Here is a 10608-nt window from a genome sequence, read left to right as displayed (position 1 = left end):
AAAAAAAAAAAAAAAAAAAAAAAAAAAAAAAAAAAAAAGAAGACAATTATAATTCAGGGGAGAAATGATAGTGATTTGGACAAAAGGAAGCTGTGAAAGTGATGAGTATTGTTTGATTTCTGGATTCTTGGATATATTTTGAAGATAGAGCCGATGGGATCTGATGATGGACTGGATATGGAGTAAGAGAGAGGTCAAGGGTGATTGCAAGATATTTTATCTAAGCAGCTGGAAGAACAGTGTTGCCATTAGCTAAGAAGATTAGACATCAAAGAGGAGGGTTCAACTCTGGGGTTCAGAGGACAGGTTGGGCTGGGGATATAAACTTGGAGTAAAGGTAATTAAAGTCATGAGACTGGATGACAACAACAAGACAATAAAGAAGAAAAGCAGTCCAAAGTCTTTATGATCCAGAGGAATAATTTAATTTACCTATTCAGTCAGCTAAACCTGGTATGTACACAAAGCTCCAAGCTGCAACATCCACATCATCACACAACCACAGGAATATCCAATCCTTTCAAAAAAAAATAATAAATTCAAGGCCCATTCATTCACTCAAGGTCAAAACTACAAAATTCTGAGCTATTGGATCCTGAAGTATTTGCTTCTCTCTAATCCATTCCAATTCTCCATTTTAGCAACTTTGACCGGTGGCAGCTCCCTATAATTCTAGCCACTTACTTTTTAAACCACTTTTTGCTATTATTCCTTTTTTTTTTTTTTTTTTTTTTGTCTCCTCTTTGCAGCTGTTGGAGTATTAGGGCAAATAACTGATTAGGTTAATTTGCTTCTATCACTGTTCATTTTAGTTACTTACAAAAATGAAAAAGAAGTAAATATTAACAATCTAATCAGGGTCAAAGTTTTATTATTTTTATTTCTCTCTTCCTTTCCCTTATCATTCTTTTCCTCCCTCCTTCCCTTCCTTCCTCTTACTTTTCTAAACAGATTCATTTCGGGTATATCTTTAGCTCACACACACACAAATCCGAGTAGATTTCTTCTAGTAGAATTTGGCTAGAAATTACTGAGAATTACTATATGTCCCAAATTAAGTCACATACATCTCACTTAAAAACTTAGATACAACCATGTAACTCATAGTATAAAACCTGGAAACCACTAAGTACATTTTGTATCCATCATAATGTACAGATCACTTTTATAGCATGCATTTTAAATGCTAAAAAATGTAATTAATTAGTCCATAATCCCTATGAGCCTGGTATTACCCTAATACTCACCTATCATTTTGCTCCAGGATTTGTTCTTTCAGTAGAGTTCTGGAGTTGATTACACTGACTCGCTTTAAAGCATGAGCTGCGGAGGAAGATGGCGAGTGCTTTTATATCCATAAAAGCAAACAATGCACAAAATAGAGAGAAATATGATGAAAGATTATACAAGTTAGAGAATTTTTTGTGTTCTGGATCCATAGGTATACTGGGAGCCTTTCATTTCCCCATTATTTCCTATTCACCTAAAATGTTTTGTAATGTCTCAATAAAACTAGGATTCCATAATGAAAAAGCCTACAGAGAAGTTCTTTCTTAGACATTAGAGAGGAGTGCTAACTTGTTTTGGATCTTCCACAGAAGGTTTAAGTATTTGCCCAAGAGGAACATGACTCCAGTCTTTAAAAAAGAAATGCAGTACCATCAAGTCTTATAGACAAATGTTATTATTGTGAAAAGTATTAAGAGCATGCAATGGTAATCCCCGAATCTCTGTCATGTTCTTACTAATGTCACTAATAATAGCTTCCTACGTGGCAGGCAATGTTCTAAATACTTTACATATTTTAACTCTTATGTTTCAAAACTACCCCTGTGAGGAAGATGCTACGATTATCCTTATTTTACAGATAAAAAGCACAGAGAAGTAAAGCAGGTAGCATTAATCAAAGTCACACATCTAGAACTACAAGACTGAGGTTGAAGTTACTGTTAGTGAATTCGATGGGAAACATCTCAGAGCTAGGCAGATTTTTGTCTTTTCCCACAGTGTAATACTTAACCTCCTTGAATTTCAGACTTCTTATCTTTAAAACGAAGGAAGTGGACTTGGAGATTTCTAAGGTCTCTTATATGAACTCTATGTTTTCTTATTTCTAGAAGTAAACATCCGGTCCTTAAAGGAAGCCTCTGATTTACATCAACTATCTCTAAGAAACGTGGGATTCCATGTCTCACAGAATTAAAATTCAATTTGGGGATGTTTCATCCTCTCCTGCCTAAGGCACATTTTCATCTTTACAGCTGATGATAATAATGTTTGAATTTATATATTTATAATTTATACAACGTGTTCACATACATTATACAATTTGAGTGCCAAAATGAGCTGATAAGATAAAGAGAACAGGCAAGTTTACCCCTATTTTGAAGGGAAAAATAAAACTCAGATAGGATAAGTGATTTGCCTGAAACCCAAATTTGTCAAAGAGACAGAGAGGGAGAGAGAGAGAAAAAGAGAAAGACAGAGAGATGGAGAGAGCAAGCGTGAGCTGAGCCCTACACTCCTTCCTGTCTTTCACACTAAGTCAATGTACTTGTTCCTACAGGTTTGATATAATGTTTAAAAGTTTGATTGGCCTCTGGCATGAAACAGAGGCAGTGATGGATTCAAATTCTGCAACTTACACTGTCTTAACTTGGGCAAGATGTATATCCTCTTTTAAAATTAGGACCATGTAGTCTCAGGGGGTTTTGGGGAGAATTAAGTAAAACACTTGTGACTATATTGACAGAATTAATACCTAAGACAGCTTAGCTATCATCAGTATTATTAGTATGGGTAAGAATTATCCTAGGCTAAACCTATAAATATGTAAATTTATCTTTAGTCGTATCTTTTTCCATAAACTCTTTTCTCTCCTCTGATTCTCACCTCTTATATAATATTCCCATAAGGTGAGACTTATAGATTTTTCAGAGCTAGATGGAGTTTTAGAGATCTGATGTATCCAAGCCAAATTATACTGTAAACTCTACTTATCTGTCATCAGCTCTGGTAGTGAGGGTGAGAATTATAGGAAAAGAAAAAGTGTCTGGGTCATAAGCAGTTTGGGGGGCAAGGGAGTGATAAAAATGTACACTGTTCATTTCCATATCAGACACCAGGACAAACAGATCTAGTTCAAGTCTCATTTTTCATAAATGGGAAGAATGAAAAGAGGTCATTTTTACAAAGATTCATATAATTATTCAGTGCTAGAACCAGAACCCAGGGCTCTGAAATTGGTCCCATGTTTTTTCCACTATGTTGTGCTGACTTTTACTCCCACTTTCATGTCACATTAAGTGAATAAAAAGTTTTAAATGGAGATATTGTGTGCTTTTTAAAGTAATTCCTGAACAGACTCAAGGCCAAAAAGGATAAATTGTAAAAAATAAATGATAGATCACAGATTGAATTTAGAAGTGGGGATCACACTTCTCAAATCACACTCTGTCCATGTAGCCCTCTTTCTTCTAAATTCCAGTAAAAATGTTCTCAGATATAAGTTGATTTTTATTCACTACTTATGCAAAGAAGAGAAAGAAATTCCCCACAGGGACAGGCCTGCGCCTAACATTTGTGGTAACTGGGGCCAAGAGTATAAATGAAGGCCCGCATATCCTACTTATAAGTATTTGATAGTTATAGATGGAACTAACAGACCGGTAAATAAGTTCTATCACTTACCCTAACACATACACCTTCCCAACCACCTGGAAGGCAAAATCCAGGTGAGAGTGTTTGGAGCCCTGCGAGTTCCTCTGGGGAATGCAGTAGTCCCGCGTGATGTGGTCAAGGTGCTTGCTGGGTTTTCTCCCACCCCAGCTCCACCCCTCACCATGTCTGTGGCTGCCTCAGCTACATGTCCAGACTCTGCCAACCCTCCTCCAAGAAAGAAAACATCCTTTATCCAAGGAGTAGTGAATGCCAGTAGAGCAGTCGACCCTTAAGAGGGTAGAACTAAAGAATGAGAGCCCAGGTCCTTGGAGCAAATTTATGTCATTTGGGCACAGAACTCTGGGACTCCAAGTACCTGGAGTGGTCAAGGAGTGGCGGGATAGGAAGAGGATCCCCGATGGGCACAATCCCTAGGCCTTGGCCAGAGAGCCAGCCAGGGAAGGCAGAGCAGAGACGTACTACAGGACTGGGTCAAATTGGCCCAGGTCTACGGGCAATACTGCAGGAATGTGACTAAATGTAACCAGGTTTGAAGTTGTTGTATTGGGTATGTTTTATATCAATTTTATATCAGTTGATCTATTTTTGTTCTGCTCTGTGTGGTCACTAATAAAATTACAATATATATGGCTGACCTTTTACAAATATCTATCTATCTAGTATTAACATGAGTAATTTTATGCCTGCTTTTTAAAAGACTTTATATATTTTTTACTCAGCATCCAAATAAATCAAAATCCCAGAAATATTCATTGTAAAAACCATATTCTATTTCTAGTACAAAAATGATCTTTACTCACCACCTTTCTGAATTTTAACAGAAAAGACACAATACTGAAGTAATTAGAAGAAAGCTCAATTTACATTTTCCTAAATCTGTCATATTTCTGTTGCTGAGAGAGTAAAATCTATTAATGTCAGCTCAACTTCAAGAATGTTTTCCACTTGTTACCACAGAGGACTGGTGTACATAAGATATATCAATGGAGGGAGGTATGATATTTGTTTCCAAAACTGGAGACTTAAACAAGAGCAAATCCCACAACTTTCAAAATTGTGTTCCATATTTTATGGTAGATTAAATATTGAACTTAAAACTTACACACTGCCTGCTTTCAGAGCTATATTTTCCAAAGTAATACAACTTATATTTCATGTTGCCTTTAAACTAAATAGCAAAAAATATATCCTGGCTCGTAGCATTACAAATCATCCCATTCAGTCTGAGGAGACATACTTTTGGTAGAAAAAATGGAGGCAGATTCATCTGTTTAACAAACAGCTACTGAGTACCTGTTATTTGCCTAAGATGAGGCTACCTAAGTGCTGGGGATAGAGAAAATGACAGACCACATCCTCATTGCAGTCCTCAGAGACACTCATAGATGTATCTTTCCTACACACTAAATATAAATTATTACTTAGCCTGACCAAATAGGCAAGGGCTCATTTCCAAAACTGCTAGCCATTAAGAAAAGACAAGGTCTTCTTTTATTAAGAATGATCACAGCCACCTGACAATGGATCAGGTTTTTCTGAATGTATCTACATATAGAATATTTAAATTTGAGAAAGGAGCATAAACAAGGAATAAAAAAAATAGTAGTGCATACCTAATGTGTATTAGCTTAGAGAAACACATCAGCAAAATGGCTCTGCTTTTTGATTTCATGGCATTAAAATACCAAATTTCACTGATCTTGTTATAAACTGCTTTCATATCTTTCTGACTTTTATATCCAGGTAAAGTGTAAAGTGAATGAATAGATACCAGTTCATGTAGGAAATACTAAGAATAATTCTATATGTCTTCTTTTAGCCTGCAATTATGAAATAGTTCACTGGTTTTACAGCCATTTCTCAGTGGTGTTCTGGAAAGGTATAGAACAAGGATCATGATGGTGGTACACATGAGAAAACATCTACAGCTGGAAAAAGATAATGGTACATCCAACTTTCAGGGCTGGAAAATGACTGATCTCTGGAATATTAAACTAATACTAGATTTCAAACATCCTTATGTCCTAATTAGATAAAGATCAAACCACTTCATTTACACAAATATCTATGAATCTTAATTTAAAATATTAGGATTATACTAACAAAAATTAGCAGTAAATAAACTCAGTTGCTATTTTGTAAAAGTTAGACAATATCATTCTCCTTTGTCATTCTTCAGATTTTCTTTTCTTTTGTTTCTCTCCCACAACATGCAATAGTATGATTTAAATATTTATTATTTATTTGACATGGATTTAATTTAAAAGAAAGTAGAATGTTTAGACCCATTATATTCTAAACCTGCAACAGAGCTTATAAATCATCTAATCTCTTATTTCATAAATGAACAAACTGACCCTGGGGAAGAACATTTTGCTTAAAAATCATAAACAAGGTTGATTTTTAGCTGATGTGTCCCAACGTATTTGTTTCTTTTCTAGAGAAAGGAAGACACACAATTCCTGACTTAAGTAGCATGAATGAAGAAAAATGCATAGTAAGAAATCAGGCAATTAATGGGCTTTCAAAATGGGTAAGCACACTGTATCTTAGGTTTATTTTTCACTGTGTCCTCACCTTTTTCTTGTTCACTGAAGGCCTGAAGCAAATTCGTGAGATTTTTGGTTTTAGACAGAAGTTCCTGGTATGTTCCCATTTGTGCTACTCTGCCACTTTCCATTACAACAATAAGATCCATCAGGGGTAGAAGTGTGAGGTTGTGTGTCACTAAAATTCGAGTCTGCAAAAGAGTATTTTATTTCCTGGGTTACAAAAGATGGCAAAAATAAGCCATTTTAAAGAGAGCTGCAATCGTTATTTTTTGCCTTTACTATTTTAGAGTATAATTCTTGGTAGGTGCCAGTTTAAGGCAGCGTATATAAATATATTTCACAATGAATGATGATACACTGCTAGACAAAAAAGAAAAAAAGAAGTCAGCAAATGTTTTTAACCCATTAGTTCAGGTATTCTTCATCCATTAAAAATGAATCAAATTTACAGCAAATTAAAAACAATCTTATAACTGTCATTCTTGCTTCCTTTTTCTAAGGTCCTGTAGCATTACAAAAACATGTTTGATTCAAGTCTTTATTTTTAAATCTTTCCATATTATTGTATACATATACATAAAATTGAATGAGAAGATTTATCTTGGTTTCATTTCAATAAGTAAAGACATTTGTCTATTCTTTAAATATTTATTATTTTATACATTTATTTAACATTTCCAGAATTCTCTATATTAATAAATCTGTAAACACATATTGTGAATCGATGAGTATGGTTTTGTGGTCAGACAGGCTTTTAAAAATCTCTGTGGATCTTAAATTAAGCAAGCTACATCAAGTCATTATAAGCCCTGAGTTTCTTCATGTATAAAACAGGAATAACGATAATGCCTATCTCAGAGACTTGCTATAAGAACTAAATGAACTAATTTAGTGTCAAACATAGTATGCACTTGGTAAATATTAATTCCTTTCTTCTTGGTTCCTTCACAAAACAATTGAATTGTTATGAATGCTAGATTAATAATACCACATTTTAAGTAATAAATAATAAATACTATTTTTTATAAAAGTGCTATGTATCAAAATACCACTTTTCAAAAAAAGTTACCTAAGCTATAAACAACTCATTTTGGCATGTAAACCACCTTCGAATATGGTATTAGTCAATGAGGTAATAATCACATAAGTTGTGGTCAGAGTAAACTTGTAAAAAATTTTAAAACATTCATTAAAGTGAATCTGTAAAAGAGCAATATAACATCTCATTCTTTATGTGAAATTTACTCTGCTTCAACAAATAAATACAATATTAGAATTTTGGGCACAATGCTACATAGATTATCCTTCCCTCACTAAAGCATAAGTGATGCTATGGCTACCTTGTTTTTCAACATGCCGGAGGACCCAATCACTTTTTCAAAAAGTTGCTTTCCAACATGAACATCAACTGCAGACAAGGGATCATCCAGGAGGTAGATGTCGGCCCCACTATAGACAGCTCTGGCCAGACTGACTCGATGCCTCTGACCCCCACTTATACTCACACCCTGAAAATGAAGCAGGAGAAAAAAGAACAAAACCAAACCAGAGGAAAAATGTGTAAATCTCAAAGCACATAGAGTTATGTCCAAATTCTCTTCTGTAGCAGGGATAGGTAATAATTCAGGGTTAACACTCCAACCTTTCTTTATCCTAAAATTCCAAAAGCCTCTATTTCCTAGTACCACTAATTTGTGCACATTAACAGATATATCTGCTTTCTCTTAATTGCGTGCTTTCAAAAGTAGATACTAACAGTTATGGAGAAAAGAATTTCCGGTTCCCTAACTCTGAAAAGTTGTGCCTGTGGAACATTAAAGAAAACTTTTGGCTGCCAGCCGTGTACTGACACTGGTGATCATTTTTAAATTGACACATAGGAGACTGAGAATAATAGCTAAATTACCAAAGCAGCAATCAACATGTCCTATTTTCTTCTGTAGAAAGATTAGTACAAGTCTTGTTGGCAAAAGTACAACTCTAAGAAGCAAGAATAAGGAATATACATCACTCTGTGAGAATTAAAGTTGACGTGTACAGCCATGTATGGAGAATTATGGGGCCAGGCCCAATTTACTTGATTTATTTTATGTTTAGTGTTTACAGATCTGGTTTAAAAGCTCTCTATGCAGCACAGAACTCAGCCAGTGCCCTGTAACTGTAAAATGTCATTGCTTCTTTGCCTTTCTCGTCCTCCTACTATTCAATAAATATCTCCTATACTCTGGGTGCTGTGCTAGCACTTGGGATTTAAAGATAAATGAAACCGAGCATCTGTCATAAGGAGGTCACATTTTAGCAGGGGAGCCAGGAGTGAAAAAAAGATATACAAAGTAATATGATATGTATACGTGTGAGTGTGTGTGTGTGTGTGTGTGTGTGTGGTGTGATTATAACAGCCCCCAACTCATGGGCTTGTCATGAGCATTTACTGAGTGTAAAATATTTAGGACAGGGCTTCCCTGGTGGCGCAGTGGTTGAGAATCCGCCTGCTGATGCAGGGGACGCGGGTTCGTGCCCCGGTCCGGGAGGATCCCACATGCCGCGGAGCAGCTGGGCCCGTGAGCCATGGCCGCTGGGCCTGCGCGTCCGGACCCTGTGCTCCGCAACCAGAGAGGCCGCAACAGTGAGAGGCCCGTGTACCGCAAAAAAAAAAAATATATATATATATATATATATTTAGGACAAAGCCAATACCAAACACAGACACAATCAACATTAGCTATTATCACCCAATCACTCCTCTCTCCAATCCATCTTCTGACTTGTCATCACGTATCTTGTAATTATGTTATCATCTTGCTTAAAAATCTTGTACGCCCATATCTCTCTCTTCCCATCATCCATGAGCATCAGCAAATTCCTTAGTAGAAACCTAAGATACTTATATTCTGGTATTAACTCATCTTTCAACCACTCACCCAATGCTGCCTTCTCAAGTGACTGTGACCTACAAGCAGACTAGCCTGCTTTTTCATATCTGGGCAGAGCCTATACACTCTGCTTGGGTGCCCATATCCTCCCTTTTCAACTCAAAAGATACTCTAAGTCCTCTTTGAAATCAATCTTCTACCCAGAGTTCCAAGTAAAGTGATTCATTCCCTCCCTTCTTGTCTTGCAGTGTCCTGTTTACTCACCCATTGCTAGAAATGACAATACCCATGTCAGCGTCTCACTCTCCTATGAGCTCCTGCCTAGTTTATCCTTGCATTCCAGCACATAGTGTCCAAATAAATATTGGTAAAGACAATTGATAATATCATTGGCAGAGATCCAGTTGATTGCAGTCCCTTGAAGACTGGGTGATTGATAGCTCTTTTGCTCACCCTTATATACCCCATTGCAGAATAAGGGCATATAATAGATTAATAACTATTTGTGTTCAGTGGAAGAATGCCCAAGAAAAAGATGAATAAAAGTGAGGAAAATTCTACATTCATTATCTTGGTCATCTCATAAACAGCTGTAAACAGATTTCTTTTTGAAATATTCAATTATATGTTTATTTTAAAGTACATCATCAGATTGGGAGAAATTTAATTTAAAAATATAAAAAGCAGAAATTATAAGTGGCAATAACATTTAATGACTATATTAAATCTATACTTCACATTTTGAATTTTTCCCACTTCAATTTTTTAGTTACATACTTAGCTATTTCATTTTATTAGAGATTGGCTTTATCAGCATAATGTTCAATATGTATTAACAAGTTTGAAAAAGAAGTCACATTTCTCCATAATTCTAGCTATGGTGCCATTTCACCAAGGGATAGTGAAGATGCCAGAAAAAACAGATGCAAAAAAATTAAATCCATTTAACACTTCGAGAAAATACATCTGCAAAGTAACAGGCTATGAATGAAATCAAAGTAAGTCTAGTTAAAGGTAAAATTTGCCTCATCCTATATTTTATTTTTTAAATTTTTATTGAAATATAGTTGATTTACAATGTTGTATTAATGTCAGATGTACAGCAAAATGTACACCGTCGATTTTAAATATTTCCCCTTTCTATAGTTTTGTTCTATAGTTTTTAATTTATATAACAAGACAATTAAATAACTTGAAGCCAGGGTAAAAATGCCTAACAATGTTATGCTAACTCTCTTCTCAGAAATTCAAAGCACTAAGGATTATTTACTTATCTTCATAGCACACATGAATCGTAGGCAGAGGCTGCTTTTGCATTCATGTTTAATTAGTGGAGATTTTAGTCATGGGTTGGGGATCATCTCTTGGGCTTCATATTTTAGCTCACGATATCTTGTTTTGTTTTATTTTTAACTCCAAAACACTGGGCAGAATAATGACTATTCATTAATGAGATGAAAATAAAATAGAGCAAAGAATATGACGCCTGGGAAACAAGTTCC

At 35.4% G+C, this 10608-nt stretch overlaps 1 protein-coding gene across 1 annotated transcript in view; it reads right to left on the bottom strand.

The window, feature by feature from the left end:
* LOC103084410 (putative ATP-binding cassette sub-family C member 13) overlaps positions 1-10608 on the bottom strand; it is an 81144-nt gene that overhangs the window by 31897 nt on the left and 38639 nt on the right. Inside the window, exons 14-16 of the mRNA XM_007454284.1 lie at positions 7574-7741; positions 6259-6421; positions 1248-1323 (exon numbers count right to left, since the gene is read on the bottom strand). Of these exons, the coding sequence (XP_007454346.1) occupies positions 1248-1323; positions 6259-6421; positions 7574-7741 (407 nt within the window). The remainder of the gene's footprint in view (positions 1-1247; positions 1324-6258; positions 6422-7573; positions 7742-10608) is intronic.

This window comes from Lipotes vexillifer, unplaced genomic scaffold, assembly GCF_000442215.2.
Source record: "Lipotes vexillifer unplaced genomic scaffold, Lipotes_vexillifer_v1.1 scaffold729, whole genome shotgun sequence".
Lineage (NCBI taxonomy): Eukaryota > Metazoa > Chordata > Mammalia > Artiodactyla > Lipotidae > Lipotes > Lipotes vexillifer.
This window is presented reverse-complemented; position numbering and strand designations above follow the sequence as displayed.